Source organism: Chelmon rostratus, chromosome 7, assembly GCF_017976325.1.
Source record: "Chelmon rostratus isolate fCheRos1 chromosome 7, fCheRos1.pri, whole genome shotgun sequence".
In the NCBI taxonomy this organism is placed as follows: domain Eukaryota; kingdom Metazoa; phylum Chordata; class Actinopteri; order Chaetodontiformes; family Chaetodontidae; genus Chelmon; species Chelmon rostratus.
In genome coordinates, this window is record NC_055664.1 from 6,538,107 (window position 1) to 6,554,242 (window position 16,136).

A 16,136-nucleotide genomic window follows, 5' to 3' on the forward strand; every position below is an offset into this window, starting at 1 on the left:
GCTTTGGCGTGGCTCCAGGCACCATGGGACAGAGAGGGTGTGTGTGTGTGTGTCCTTGTTCACATCAGTGGGATACTGAGGGCAATTATGGTGTCAGGCTAGCAGGTTGGAATCAATTATAACATGCCAACTTCCTCAAACCCATCCAAAAAAAAAAACCCATTAAGTCCTCTTAATCAACTTATCTAATTATGTGGATTTAAAAAAAATGCACCTATTTTTAATTTCTCTTGCCTCTTCATAATCAGTCTTTTTCTTCCGTGTTAATCTGGGTGTTCGGCATCTAGAGCAGATACTCTGTAGATATGAGAAACGCTGAATGAATGGAGGCAGTTTTTCACTTGAGGGACCTCGAGGATAAATCACTGGCATACTGATGAAATTTCTTGACATAACTGAATGTTTGATCAAACATTTCCTTCTGATCATGTGATACACTGATGCAAACCCAAGACATTTAGGATATATTACAAGGTTTACATGCAGTGATCTTGAGAAATATCAGTACTGATAGCTGACATAAACCTGACCAATATCCTTGTAGCAGATAGTAAGACTTCATGTGGCTGACGCTGATATTAACCTAAGCTGGATATCATCACTCATGTATAAGCAGAGTAGTGGCACACTGACACTTGGCCTCAGCAGACCTTGCTGTGTACTATAACGCCTTAGAAAATCATGTCCTGATAGGGTTCATATTACATAACACTCAGACTGAAATGTCATTATGTGACTAAGTCTGAATAGTGATATTTAACGCATGAGACACAAGAAATACACCACACTTTTCTTTTCAGTTTATATCACTGATATGACAATTTAATTTGTTAGCGGTTGTAATTGTCTGAAAGGGTCAAACAGACTCTTAACAGTCATTAAGTTGTATATACACGGTTCCATTATGTTGTGTTTGTGACTTTAAACGCTTTGCGTTCAGCTCCTGTGGTCTGTGGGTCAGCACTAAGTGATCTCTCTAAAAGCCCTCTTCTCCACATACTTCAGCTTGTGTCTCCTCTTGAACCTAAGAGAAAGGGGCGGGTGGTGACAGAGAGGCGGAAACATACATTTTAATATCAATATACACCATATGAATCTGTACATCACTGTGAGCGTTTGAGGAGGTGTTACGTAAGAGTGAGGCTGAGGTCCTTACTTGGCTCTTTCTCTTGGTTCGATCAGGTTCCTCTTCTGCAGACTCTTGAAGCGATCCTTGAGGACGCTGCCCTCTGGCTGCAGAGGCAAGGCATTACAAGAGGTCAGACATAGGATATGCCCCAGACATATCCATGTAAGACAAATATCACTGAATGCACAATTCCCACCAAATTATACAATCCCATTTATAACACAAAGGCTGATTTAAGTATAATTCTGAGACATAATGGCAGGAGATAAGAGAGAAAAGCTGGAATTTTCCTCTGGCAATTAGATCATATGAAGCTGTTATGACCCCTGTGGGGGAAAGTGGGTCGCTACAGCATTAGAGAACACGATAAAGCTCAGAATAAGACAATACAGAGTGCTGAAGAGAATACGCCATCTAAATGAACCAAAACTCATTACAGATAAAGACCGAGTTCTCATTGGCAAAGGTCAAAGTGGACATCACAGCAGTTAGTGACGTACCTTGAGTTGTCGCAGGGAGCCGGCCAGCTCGTCACTCAACTGAACCTCCAGGTCCTGAGGCTGAAACCTGCAGACAAGGAGCAACATGTTTATAACCGTTTCCAGGGTTAACAGAACCGGTCCATCCACATACTGCCCCCTGCTGCAGTAAACACAGCTAAAGATGAACATTGACACAGAACACGTTTGTCTCCATAACTTCAGGCGATAAAACGACAAAATATGTCCACATCGACACATTTGGTTAATAAATGACAGGAAGCGTTTGCGGTTATTCCAATGAGTCAAATGAATTCTGATACATAAAAAGGCTAAGACAAAAATGTATTTGTGTTACTGAACTGGCACCGGAGAGCAAACAAAAAGAAGGACTTGGACTTGTTAAGAATAACACTGTTGTCAATGAACATAGTTTTAGAACATATGAGGGTCTTCGCTCTGTCACTTAGCATCTGACTGGCTTAGCTGCGGGCTAGAATGAGTCCTACTAAACCAGAACTGGCAGGGGTTTAAAACACAGCTTCATACTAAACTGCTCAGTGTAATAGTCTGGTCTACATCAGTAGTATTTTTTTTACATTTTTCTTTTCACATTCCTTCCATGCTTTGACTGTTATACTCCTCAGGTCCTGCAACCAAATGCTTCAAGGCCATTTCTCAAATTGTTTGACATTGATGGCTCTAAATCAAGAATAGTTGAAATTGCTTAGGTTCAATTAATTTCAAGTTAGACAAATTTTAGATGTAATTAAAATATTTAAATATGGACTTACACTTACTGCGGCTTTTATAACAACATGTTTTGACGCGCTAAAGATCACAGAAATGTAGACCTACCTCCCTTAAACCATGCCAGCAGTAGGTTTAAGTTAACTCTGAGTGACCTCTAGTGGTGTTTAAGGGATTTCTACAGGACACAGTAGCTGACTTAAGACTAAACCACAGGTGAAGTTTAAACCTCAGTTTCTGCAGACACTGCAATGGAATGAAGAGACCATGTGATTTTTACTCCACAAAATAGCGGTTTACACCTGCTCTAAAACTTAAACTGCAGCTAAGACAATAATCGAAGATAATCCTGGGAATAAAAACATGCATGTCACATGCAGTTTAAAGGGCACTCCACCAGTTATATATACAAAGACCAGTTTACTAGCAGTACCATTCAGCCTGTGAGTAGTAGGACATTGCTAGTACAGTTCTTCAATGTTTATATGGTTCTGTCAGGCGCTTTCTAAAGTCTGCCTGATCTTGGGTTGCTATTGAGACTTAAGTTTTACTAGAAGGTAGATGTACTACAAACTGGAGGTGTGGAGTTTGAAAGAAGTGGACAATTTTTAAGCACAGAGGGTGTTAAAGACATGATTGAGATGCACTGTGGCAAATGTAGGATCAAATGGTTTTGGAGCTTGACTTAAACCAAAAGTCAGGATATCTGTCTTATCAGCTTTGACCATTTCTTTAAACCTGTCTCTTGTGAGGCCCCCAACTTTATCAAAGTGCATCACTAAACGACCAGAGGAGCTCTTTAACATGTGCAGCAGGTGGGGGGAGCGTGTTAGGCGTGTACTTGAGTTTGCCGAGGCGTCTGGGTTGAGCTTTCTGGGCCTCCTGCTTGGCCTTGCGTTGTGTCTGTCTGGTCTTGGTTTTCTGGTCCTGCTGTTTGATGGAGGCCTTAATGGAGCGAAGCTGGAAGAGCTGCTGCCGATGGTCATTCTGCCGTCTGTCAGCCAGCCGCTGCTGCTCCTGGGGTGGGAAGAGAAAGAGTGAGGTGGATTGTCAGTGGAGCAACAAAAGTAAGGCAACTATTTGACTGGAAGCCAGTACGATTGACACGTCCACGAGTTGAAACAGTGTTTTCATTTTGAATGGCGTATTCCCCCAGTTCCAATAACGGTGGGACGCTGTGTGAAGAGTGCTTTGTTTGCTGACAACGGTTTTACGAAGTATTCCCGAGCCCATGTAGTAACATCCTTTATACAATCATGAGCCTTTCCAGGATGCTCCTTTCATACCCAATCATGATACTATCACCTGTTACCAGTCAACCTTTTCACCTGTGGAATGATCCAAACAGGTGTTTTTGGAGCGTTCTACAACTTTCCCAGTCTTTAGTTGCTCCTGTCCCAACTTACTTGAAACGTGTTGCTGCATTATATTCAGAATATACAGATATTTACAAAAAAAATCAATGAAGCTTATGAGTTCAAACATTAAATATATTGTCTTTGTACTGTTCTCAACTGAGTATATGTCAAAAAGGATTAGCAAATTATCACAATTTGTTCAATTCGTTTTACAAAAAGTCCCAATTTTTTGTAGTTGTGGAAGCCAACAGAATGAAAAGCATGTAATTTTCACTACAAGTTAAAAGGTTAACACTTTGCTCTACAAGAACACAGGCTCTGCATTTGTCTCTGGAAAATTTAAAAGTGCTTTAAAGCAGGAATGTAGACTAGTGATTATTATTCATTATTTATTAATCCACTGATTTTCTGGATCTACTGTGTGATCTAGGACGATTCCTCAGTGGCCAAAGAACATCTTCAAATGTCTTTTCTTGTCCAACAAATGGCCAAAAAACCCAAAGATGTTTAATATACTCACTCACTAATCACATATTAGAAGCTAGAACCAGAAAATGGTGGACATGTTATTATCAAAGAAATGATTGGAAATGAAATGAAGTGATTAATTGATTATCAAAATAGTTGCCAAAATATTTTCTTTCAATCAACTGTGTCAGATCTCAGTTAAAGTGCTTCTCTCGAAGTTCCAGCTTTCAGCCTTAAGAGCCCAAAGCACAACATCTTGTGCTCCTGATATAAATGAAGATTGAAAATGAGATTTTTCTAGAAGAGTGGAATGATTTCTAAGGATAGAAACATGATCCGTACCTGGATTCATAGTTCAATCACACCATTGCTCTTTTACTTCAACAGTGAAACAGTCCAAATCTGCCTCTGAATGTGTGTTCATGTAGTAGAACGTATGATTGTGTATGTACCTTAATTTTGTCAGCCTTCTCCTTCTTCCTCTGTCTCTCAGTCTTCTTGGCTGCTAGTGTGATGGCTCCCACCATCACATCCTCATCTCCTTCATTAGGAGCCACTTCTTCTTCGTTCTCCTCTTCTACCAGGCCTTCCACCTGCTCTCTTAATATCGTCTCCTGCGTAACAAACAAGCGTGCGTTCAAAGATCCAATCTTCCCCGATTACAAAGAAACCAAGCATGACGGGTGAGCCGGAATAATCATCTGCACCTCTGTCGCTGTGTCTTCTCTGTTGACAGCCAGCTGTCTCTCTATTTTGTCTTCCACCTTTTGTTTCTTGACCTCCACCTCGTGGGCCTCCTGCAGCAAGGCCTGGGTTCACGGGGACAGAGGGAGGAGAGAAGAGAGATTAACAGTCAGTGCAGGCCATTACAACAAGGTAAATGATGAATAACATGTTATTCTTTTGGAAATCCTAACATAAAATTAACTTTGTCAGAACATAAATCTATATGAATTAACAGTGTGTGGGCGCTGGATAAACAACACAAATCGCAACTTTTGAAAAACCTTTAAAAATTAAGTCATATGAAGTCTGTATGATGCTCACAGTGTGTGTCTGTAGGCTGCAGAGTTGGGACTCACCTGATGGGAGAAGAAGTCTGGGTTGTAGGATCCTCCAGGGGCGATCACCTCCACAGCCGGAAGCACAGACGGCTTGTCATTCATCCTCTCTTGACGCTGACAGAACAGTGATGCAGCCACATTAGTCGAACTCAGACCACCGCACTTGTGTTAGAAAAGATTCGTCTCCTGCTGATGGCTAGGCAGATTTAATTAAACTGGAGGAGGATGTTGACTTTTGAACCTGCCATCACAACAAACATGTATTCTCACCTTGACGAGCTTCTTGCCCGTCTGTTGAAGGTACCAGGGGTCAGCGGCATCTTTGGCTGCATTCAAAAGAAAAATGATTTAAAATATATGAGCAATTACATGTGCTAAAGACAGCTCAACAGGACCTGACAACAAACACTAGTGCGAAAGTCCACAAAACTATGTAGTCACAAATCTATGCTCAATCTAGATTACAGCACCTTTTAGTTAATACAGCTGCCAGAAATGAGTGAATTTGGTGACACAGTTCCCTCTTCAGCTTCGTATGGGAACATCAAGCCATGTGTATCGCATATTCCAAACAGGCCAGTGTCAAAAATAAAATAAAAACCTAGTGGCTTCCTCTGGTGGTGTCCCCCGATCACCATCAGCTTAGTCTAGCTGAGGAAATCCTTGAATATGCATCCACTTGAGCCGAGCCCAGTGTCACCCTCAGACTCTGATCATGTGGAACACGCTGCATCTCAACTGTATGGAAAATGCAGCTGAGGTTTAGCCCAGGGAAATGAATCTGTTCTTATCATATTCTTACGGATGAATCTTTTTAAATCTTTTTATTGCTAACCTCCCTATTTTAATGTCTGCATCTTGATATAAACTCTATACTTTTACTTCTGAATGTGTATCCTCAGATCCCAGATGACCGTTCACACAACAGTCGTCTGAGCTCCGTGTTGGTCTTCACATTCCCATGTAGGAAATACTGTGAGCGCAAGGATGGGATCATCACTGGACAAACAGACACACACTCACACAGACACTCACACTCTTGTCCCCATATGTCATAATAGTCTCTGTTTGGGTTGTTGTTGGCCTCTGTCACTGCCTTCTTGGTCGTCCTGTCGACTGGCCGTCTGTTCAGCAGCTGTTTCTGCCTCCGAGGCACCACTCCTTTGGCTGCCAGCTGCTCTGCCTTTTGGGCAATGCGACGGACTTTCTTGGCATTAGGTTGCTGATACGCCAGCACACTTGGGGGGGCGGAGGGGAGAGAGATGATGAGAAGAGATGATTAGTTGATTATGTGAGAAAGGCAGAGGTAAAGGGAACAGCTAACATGATATATCATGGAGAGGAGTTGAAGCAAAACCAGCAATTAGCAGGTTAGACGTTTGAATTATATCCTCAGATCCCAGGACACCATTTACACAACAGTCTCCTGAGCTCCTGTGTGTTGTCTTCACATTCCCATGATGGAAATACTGGGAGCGCAAGGATGAGATCATCACCGGACACACTCATACATAATATAAATAAAAGCAAAGGCTAATTTTTTTTTATATATTTTTAAAAATCACTAATCAGCTACTTAAACAGATACATATATGAACGACAAGATCCCTTACAAACAGACCTGGGGAACTTCCAGTCAGTTCAGAGGCCAGATACAATGTAACACCACGAAAACTGTCAGCCAATCACCTTACCCACTTCATCTGTGACTGGAGGTGGTCTACTTACGCCACCCTCTTACTCCGATACATGCAGCACATAAATTAATGACAGACATATCCAGTTGTGGCTATTATTAAGATACATGCACTTAGCATACACTTGGCTTTTAAATAAAACAGAAATCTCACAATGTAGGGTTGTGGTAGAAAGAAAATGCCTGTGGGCTGGTTCACGTGATAAACTCCACAAATTTCGTTATCAGTAAAACAATTTCTCATATATCATGGTGAGCAGAATGCCCACCTTTTTTGTAATGAGAGAAATCACAGCTAACAATTGAATACATTTTTCCAACACAGATGAATTGCATTATTTACCCAATGTCACATATTGTACTATTGAGCTGCCTGATTCACACATACTGCAGCCTACTTAAGAACTGTATCTGAGCATGAAAAAATAATCTGAGAGGAAGCTGGGCTCTGTTTCCCCTGGCAATGTCTTCACAGTTAGGGTGCTGAATACAAACACAGAGCAAGAGTAAAGCACAAAGGGCCGTGATGGACACTCACTCTTTAGGTGGTGGAACGAGGGAATCGTGCTGTAGGATCAGGTCTATCCTCAGAGGACGTGACGTCTTCCCTTTCCTCTTCTTCCCCTCGACAGGTTCTGCTACTGCACCGAGAAAAACAAATTGGTCAATCAATCAAACTTTATTTCTATAGCGCCTTCCAACATCCAAAAGGAGCACAAGGCGCTTAACAAAGAAGAATAAAATCAACAAATAAATAAATAAAATAATTAAAATAAGTAAAAAGAATTTAAAAAACACACAGTCAAAAGGAGACTATGCATTAAACACCACGCCAAATTGGTGTGATTCAGCATCGGACTGGACAGAAACCAGCTGCCAAACTGGTTAGTCGCTCATATGTATCTAAGTTACACCTGACTGTGCAAATGCATGACTACTTATTTTGCTTTCACTACATTGCACAATTCCTTCCAGCTGGAGGAAATCTCTACATAATTTTGTAATTATATATTTACCGTTCTGTTCAGCTTTCTTTTGTTGTCCAACATCCAAAAAGAACAAACTGTCATCGGGCTTCTCAGACAGCAGACCCCTGAAATACATAAAGATCACGTTAAGGCACGTTTTTTATCTTACAACCGAGCAAACTGCTTTTTACAGTGTTTTATTTACAACTAACAATTATTTTCATGATCAATTAATATTTTGACTGTCTTTTCAAGTTTATTTGTAACCTTTTCATGTATAAAATGTCAGACAATAACTGAATAGGGGAGAAAAAAGCCCATCACAAGTTCCACCAGACCAAGGCGACATATTCGTCGCTCGTTTTCTTCAGCCAATAGTTCAAACCCGTAAAGGTACTCTATTTAAAATGACACAATAAAACTGAAAAGCAACAATCCTCATATAGGGGATCTGGGAAAAGCCTTAGACAATTTCTAGAGTTCACATGAAACATCGCAAACACTGCGGCCTCATCAGTCTTTCGAAGAATTAAGACGTCCATTGGACACTGGCCCTCAGCTTCAGCGCGAGTTGACTGGACTTGCTTTACTTGCTTGTTTGTAGATTATTTTTTTTTAACTTAAATTGTGTGACACTGCGTCCACTAGCGAGAAAAACATGATTTGAGGTTAATGACGAGATGTAACACCAAACAGGACTGTCCTAATGGTTTCAAAACGACCCAAACAACGTTCTGAATATCCCTCCCAGAGATGTCCATGCGTGGGAGAGTGGACGACAGACAGTGAGATATAAACGATACAACGCCAGTGCGTCAGAGGAAAACTCATTTTTAGTTTATCGTTATCACAATGCTATCATTGTGTTGCCACATATGGCTAACTTACCCGGTGGTCCTCTCCTGGTGTCTGACGTCTTCTAAAAACTCGTCGACATCGTTTATGTCGCTGAATTTGTTCCAGTTCTTCTTCTTATTCTTATTCACACGTTTTCTTCGACTACTGATTGAGCCTGCAGGGTCTGAAGTGGACTTTAAATTGAGAAAACCTGGTTGTGAAGCCACCACGCGTTTCAGCCTCCTGGCCGACGCCATGTTGGACGATTGGAGAGAAACACGTTTCTTCTTCTTTTGTGCTGGAGTGACGGCGGTGGCGCCACTTGCAGGGCGGACGGTGTAAATACTATAAAAGCTGGCTGTACGTAAAATGTAAAAGTTTAAACTTGTTTTTTTCCTCAGTTTATAATTTTTATTAGGCTGTGATTATATTTTAATTAAAAAAAGAGTGCGTAAATTAACATAATTCTGCGTGATACTCAGAACGATGAAATGTATTGTTGTATGGGTTTAAAGTATATTTTTTACATCATTAAATAATAAATACAATTTATAATGTTAATACAGTTTTAAAAGTCTGAAAGACTGAATGTCACTCACTTTATGTTCTCCCTCGAATTTTGATAGTGCTTTGATTGCCTTTTTTCTTTTCAGATAAAATATATTGAATAAAGAACTAAATTAATAACCTAAACTATTAAAACTGTCAATGATCAAGATTGAGAAAAACTTGAACGACATTACACGTGAGTGTGGTCATGCAATTGTTTATCATGTTGCTGCATGTAAAATGTTTGTCCCAAATGCATCATGGGAAACGTGTCTCCTGTTGCTTTCCTATGTTCTTTTTCCTTTTTTCCCTCCCTTCATTTTATTGCGAGAACAACGCTTTAGAGAGTCAAGAATAAATTCACAAATTTAAGCTCCAGCCTTTCAGTAAGTTTTCGAAGGTAAGTATCACCATTTCGATAAAACTCCAATGTATCATTTAATGTTATGTTAGTTCTCGGATGGACGTGTTTTTTGGTTTCTTTTCGTTGAAAAAGAAAACGCAGAGCAGTCGAGCTATTATCTGCCTGCTCGGGGAGTCGGGGACCTAAAAGGCATTTGTGATCTGGTCGAATTTGACTCGGAAATGCGCCTAAAGTGAGGGGTCATCTGACAAAATATTGTTAATCAAGTGATCCCCTGACATGTCTACTGTCGTTTTCAAACCGTATATTCCACTTTCATGCCGCGGTTTGGATATTTTTCCGACGTTTTTATCATCACCCTCATCGTTTCCTACAACGATTTTTCCTTCCCGTTTACATTCATCTAGCCAGCAGCCAGCCATCATCTTTAGGTGTGTTAGTTTGCCTATACCGGGACAGCCGGCGTGGACGGGGTTGTCTGGTTTCCGTCGAAATAGCTCATTCTGAATGAAAAATCAAGGCTCGTGAACAACCGGAGAGCACACAGTGAGGAAACAAACGAACCCACGTCCAATGCGCAAGAGGCGTGGTTTGTTGGGCAATCATCGTGGTGTGATTGGTCGAAAGGTTCACAACATCCCGCCCCAGCGGCGTGTATACAGGATGTGATTGGTTGGCACGATAAAGACTTCTGCTATGATTCGATGCCTTTGCTGTCCTTTTTACTAGTCATTGCGTAAGCTGCCTCAGGTTTAATTTGAAAAGAAAACAAAAAACAGCCTCCTGATGCTGGTTTTTACATTTTTGATAATCCATTATTCATAAGTAGAGTCTGTTGATGTTTAATTCTAAATAAAATACAGTTGGATAAATACATTGTTATCCTTCACATCCTGTACCCTGAAGCCATTTTGCATGTCACCTTTGTGGTTACTTTGCCAAAACAAAGTTTGTCATGTGCTCTCAGGTGATCTTTAGTAGCCATGGCCCGTACCAAGCAGACCGCCCGTAAGTCCACTGGAGGCAAAGCCCCACGTAAGCAGCTGGCCACAAAGGCTGCTCGCAAGAGCGCCCCTTCCACTGGTGGTGTCAAGAAGCCCCATCGTTACAGGTGAGAGCTCACATCATTCCTCTGTTTGTGTTGGTAAGATAAACAAGAGTACTGGAGACACAACAGTTTTATACTCTTTGTTGCATACATATGCAGGTATAACCTGAAGCCCAGTTGACTACAGATGGATTCAGTAGTTTACCTCCAGCCTCCAGGAAAATCTTTGGATACATATTTTAGTTCTTATTAACACAGTTCTCTCTATTAACAAACGTTGTCACAAAATACAGTAGGTTGCATTTATTCTGCATTTTAACTGGAAAAAACATCAAATAGGAAAACATCTGAGTGGAGCCGATATTCTATCCGGTTGGTCTCTCTGACAGTGTGCAGAGGTGTGAGGAGTATTGTGCAAGTCCAAGAGGCATAAGATTATGCTAAAAACAGGCCAATTCAGCTGTCCTCAAATTTTGCAAAAGTTAATTTTTGCCTCTCCTCTCAAGGCCTGGTACCGTGGCTCTGCGTGAGATCCGTCGTTATCAGAAGTCCACTGAGCTGCTGATCCGCAAGCTGCCCTTCCAGCGCCTGGTGAGAGAAATCGCCCAGGACTTCAAGACTGATCTGCGTTTCCAGAGTGCAGCCATCGGAGCTCTGCAGGTCAGCAACACTCACAATAGAAAGTGATTTAACTTAAACCTGTTCCATCATTCCATCTAAAAAACAATGTTTGACTCTGCCGTCTGCAGGAGGCTAGCGAGGCCTACCTGGTGGGTCTGTTTGAGGACACCAACCTGTGCGCCATCCACGCCAAGCGTGTCACCATCATGCCCAAAGACATCCAGCTGGCACGTCGTATCCGCGGAGAACGTGCTTAAAATATTCTCTGATTTGTTATATGCTGTCCTCTTGTCCCTTCACCACTCTTTCTATCCCTTTCCTTCCTCTATACTTAGTTAGTAGTTTGGTTTGAGGTTCTATATATATCATATGATTGTGATAACCGTAAAATGTGTGATCATGTCTTCTTTGGTGCTACTAGTAGCAGAGTTTCCTTAGAGGTATCTTCATGTATGTTTGAAACTTTGACTCAGTTACACTCCTCACTTCTAACTTCTAGCTAGCTCAAAGGAATGCCTTGTTATCTCTGAATAAGGTGTTTTTGCAAGCCAAGAATAGTGTGTGATCTGTATTGAGCACAGGAAATAGCATTAAGGTTGAGACATCATCTTCAGATGGACATATACATTGATATAATGGGTCTTCTGATTATTTTTCTTTTTTAAAAAAATAGAAATTTGTTGTATAAGTAGTGATTTTTCTTTTTTACAATAATAGTGTATTTCTACTGTTACTGTTTAATGTATCAAGATACACAAGTTTGATTCTGGTTGTCAATTAGAAACGTCATTGTGGTTTGATGACACTGCATTTTTGGCAGATTACAAGCGGCATATATGTAGCAGACATATGTTGATCATATTTTGATTTTCAGCCACGTTATTATGTCCAGGTAATGTTCTGACTTTTTGTTCCTCTCTCAGGTTGATATGATAACCTAATTTTTTTTCTACTGTGTTTTTGATTTATGTTTTCAGTCATTTTTAAAAGCAAAATATTTGTACTCCGGAATTCACATACAAACATAATAAACAGATTCTTGTGGTTAAATGAGATGTATGAGTGAATATAACGCCAAAACACTGTTCATATATGAGCTGAAAGGATAAGTAGGAAAGAAGGGTACTTTGCAAACACTTTTTCAACCAAATTGCATAAAGCACTCTCCAATCCCAGTTTCTTAATTGTTAGAGGTTTTGTGCTTTTCTTTGTTGTGATCATAAACTGAATTTCTTTGAATTTTTGGCTGCTGGTCATACAAAACAAGCAATTTTTAAAGTCACTTTGGAAATAATTTCACAAATATTATAGACAAAACAAACTGATCTGATTAATAACTTTAATAATAGTAAATTAAGGTCCTATATCACATTGATGTGCATACATTTAAGTACATTTCTACAATGTACAGCACAAAACAGCTGCCACAAGAAAAAGTTAAAATTGCATAATGCTGAGGTAATAATGAGTATTTAGGCTGATTCTGACCTCTAAAATCCATGGCATACTCTTGCTGAAACCCTATTCATTGTAAATTAAACTAAAGTTCATAAGCCAAGCACAGGTCACTAAATAATCCACTTTGATGGTCTGTCCCTTTTTTTCCTGATTTCTTTGGATGAAAAAAGTCACTTCCACACACACAGGCTACTATTAGCAGTTGTCACATAAATATGCTAACAACGCTTTTAAACCTGTCTTGAAAAAACACTAAAATGTACGGTGTTAACTTTTCAGTGCTAAATGTGTAACTTTCGATTTGACCCGAGTGGTCATATTTATATTAGATGTGGAAAAAGCTGATACACACCAAACAGCAGCAGCACATCTGTATTTCCTACTTACCGGTCACAAATTTAAGCACTGACTTTTTCGATAAATATTTTCAAAACGCCGTCAAACTGATTATCCCTTGTTGGTTTGTTGTTGTCAAACTGATAAAACTGCTAAAAGTAACCACAGAAATGCTGTCAACACTGTTGCATTGTGGGACAGATGATTGACACGGCGGCCATTTTCCCGCTGGACGCTGCTTCCCATTGTGGATACGAAGAAGAAAATAGAGACAAGCGAAACATTTCTCACGACTTCCAGTCACTTTTCCCGTAGGTAAGCCTCTTGAAATATGTCACTGTGTTCGTAAATTAACTTTGTATTTTTAAGTTGTATTTTTTTTTATTTGCAGTAACATTTAACAGTGAAAAAGCTCACATTTTGTCGTGTGGCAAAATAACAAACACGGCAGTCGAAACGACAGTGAAATGCAGTCTTTACTGCAGCCGTTCAGATGAGGGGAAATTCTGTTTCAAATTATGCGCCGGTTCAGCTCGGTTCTACGCTGCCGTTAGGGACCGTTCGGCTTTCCTATGCTTATCTAGGAGTTCCTTGAAATGTCTCCTATCTTGTTCTCTCATTTCCGGATACGGTGGAACAGCGGTTATTAGTAAAATTTAAGTTGTTTATGCGCTACTCCTTTGCTCTTCTGCCCTGGGTCTTTATCCCGTTTGCGCATCAAACCGCCGCCATCATCAGAGCGCGGTAGGCGGACCTAGCAACAGTGGAAGGCAGTTATAGAGCCCGCCTCCCTCCAAGACTCTGCGTGCTGATTGGTTCATACGTTATAGCTGTAGTTACGTATTGGTCTACCAGCCAATAGTATCGTCGTTCATCTTTGATTGATGTTGTCGGTCTGGTTGTGATACGGAATGTCTTGTATGTTTACTTACCCGAAAAGTTAACTAAAAGCGAGTTTCCTGTTCCAATTCAAAACGTGTGTTATATGGATCTTTTTTTTTTAAACTACATAAGCGCCTTTGAGAGGGTTCATTATTTAGGAAATGTTTTCCACAACAGTGGAATCACCTCAAGAGTACTAGAATCAAACCAACAAATTACAGAAATGAGCACAGTATTTTGCTTTCTGTTTAGTACCATGTTTGCAATATTAGTACCATTGAAGCTTTTTTTCCTAAGTAAACTGGGGAAATAAAGTACAAGAAATGAGAGGAAGACTTAAAAACAGAACTCTTGACCATGAATAATGTTGTGTGTATTAAAGCAAAGCCGATGAATTCTTTAGACTTTATTTTCCTCATCTTCTTCAGGTGATCTTTAGTAGCCATGGCCCGTACCAAGCAGACCGCCCGTAAGTCCACTGGAGGCAAAGCCCCACGTAAGCAGCTGGCCACAAAGGCTGCTCGCAAGAGCGCCCCTTCTACTGGTGGTGTCAAGAAGCCCCATCGTTACAGGTGAGAGTGGCAAAAACAACCAGTCTGTTGTGGGGCTAAATTTACATGAAAAAATACATTGCCTTTCATAATTTTTCACTAAACCAGCTGTAGGTGTCCCACTTTTGGTTTTAATGTGGTTGATATATATATAAAAAAAAAAAAACTTTTCCCTTATCCTATGAACATACTGTATTTTTTTATGTGCCATGAAGGCCTGGTACTGTGGCTCTGCGTGAGATCCGTCGTTATCAGAAGTCCACTGAGCTGCTGATTCGCAAGCTGCCCTTCCAGCGCCTGGTGAGAGAAATTGCCCAGGACTTCAAGACTGATCTGCGTTTCCAGAGTGCAGCCATCGGAGCTCTGCAGGTCTGTGTTACAATCAAATCCTGCATAAGACTAAGAAGCAAATGTAGAGAAAATAATTTAGCATATATATAGAATGTGAAAAATGCATGTCATATCCTTATAAGCAGGTCTACTGAAGACTTGATTTTACACTCTTTCACTGTAGGGCTTCCTCTAAATGGATTTCATGGCAGTTAAGCTGCTGATTATTTTTGTAACTAAATAAGTTCATCATTTAGTATAAAAAGTGTCAAAGCTAATGACAGTCACCCATAATAAAGTTGTTCATTTTAGCTCTGCTGACAACTGCTGCACTTCCTGTTTTCCTTGTCTGCAGGAGGCTAGCGAGGCCTACCTGGTGGGTCTGTTTGAGGACACCAACCTGTGCGCCATCCACGCCAAGCGTGTCACCATCATGCCCAAAGACATCCAGCTGGCACGTCGTATCCGTGGGGAACGTGCTTAAACGCTCCTCTCGGTCTTTCTCCATTTCACCTCTTCTTGCCCTTCCTTCACCAGTCTGTCTCTCCGTCCCTCTGCCCCTCACCTGCTCCCTCCCTCTCTCCCTCCCTGTGTTAGTAGTGTGTAGAGGAAAACTGATTATATTATGAATAAAGTGTATAGTCGTGTTTTTCTTAGTGCTCTTGGCAGCAGACTTCTAGGGTACTCTCTTTTTGTGCATGTACCGACTCTTTGGTGATGAGATCTCCTCAAGCACACGTGTCCTAGTTTGCACTGTTTCTAATCTGACTCTGTAGGGGAGAGGATGATTTGTGGATCGGGAAAAGGAAAAAAACACGGAGTAGATCAATGCAAATTTGGGAGGGACAGACAGGAGGAGAGGATGGGTATTTGTCTGCTGGGGGACTCTCGTCTCTTTTACGCAGCAGGGTGCTAGAAGAACTTACCTTGTCCTCTTCTCCTGCTTCCTGTCTTCTGCCAGCCTCGCTCTCAAGTGTGCAGAGACAACAGTGTTGGTCTCTTCTCATGATGGACAAGACTGGATTTTCTGTCCCTGTATGTGTCTGCGTGAGTGTTGGCTCTGATCACCACAGCAAATTGTATACAATCCATCAGCATCTTTGGAGAAGTTGATTTATGATTACCATATTGATTATTGCTTTCATTCGTTAGTTTCAATTATTTTTTCTTTTCAAGGCTGATGCACAGGATGTTTTTTTTTCACTTCAAACTATTTGTGGATGACATGGACATGGGGGGATAAATCAG

At 40.8% G+C, this 16,136-nt stretch overlaps 3 protein-coding genes across 4 annotated transcripts in view; 2 read left to right on the forward strand and 1 right to left on the reverse strand.

Moving 5' to 3' along the window:
- Positions 1-807: 807 nt before the first annotated feature.
- On the reverse strand, positions 808-9,033 carry nop53 (NOP53 ribosome biogenesis factor). Its single transcript, XM_041941006.1, has 12 exons — positions 8,801-9,033; positions 7,961-8,037; positions 7,483-7,585; positions 6,284-6,486; positions 5,519-5,574; positions 5,267-5,362; positions 4,892-4,993; positions 4,637-4,798; positions 3,200-3,375; positions 1,630-1,696; positions 1,157-1,233; positions 808-1,024 (listed from the first exon to the last, which is right to left on the reverse strand). The coding sequence occupies exons 1-12, from the start codon at positions 9,004-9,006 to the stop codon at positions 964-966; spliced, it is 1,386 nt and encodes a 461-aa protein (XP_041796940.1). The 5' UTR covers positions 9,007-9,033; the 3' UTR covers positions 808-963.
- Positions 9,034-9,548: 515 nt separating this feature from the next.
- On the forward strand, positions 9,549-12,381 carry LOC121609771 (histone H3.3A). Its single transcript, XM_041941507.1, has 4 exons — positions 9,549-9,698; positions 10,630-10,773; positions 11,217-11,370; positions 11,460-12,381. The coding sequence occupies exons 2-4, from the start codon at positions 10,646-10,648 to the stop codon at positions 11,586-11,588; spliced, it is 411 nt and encodes a 136-aa protein (XP_041797441.1). The 5' UTR covers positions 9,549-9,698; positions 10,630-10,645; the 3' UTR covers positions 11,589-12,381.
- Positions 12,382-13,297: 916 nt separating this feature from the next.
- The window catches only part of LOC121609772 (histone H3.3A), a 3,506-nt gene continuing 667 nt past the window's right edge, over positions 13,298-16,136 (forward strand). The window contains exons 1-4 of one of the 2 annotated variants that reach the window (XM_041941510.1): positions 13,298-13,440; positions 14,436-14,579; positions 14,774-14,927; positions 15,244-16,136. The exon at positions 15,244-16,136 is cut by the window's right edge and continues 667 nt beyond it. In XM_041941510.1, the coding sequence (XP_041797444.1) occupies positions 14,452-14,579; positions 14,774-14,927; positions 15,244-15,372 (411 nt within the window). In that variant the 5' untranslated portion in view covers positions 13,298-13,440; positions 14,436-14,451 and the 3' untranslated portion in view covers positions 15,373-16,136. The remainder of the gene's footprint in view (positions 13,441-14,435; positions 14,580-14,773; positions 14,928-15,243) is intronic. The other variant, XM_041941511.1, reaches the window with a different exon arrangement.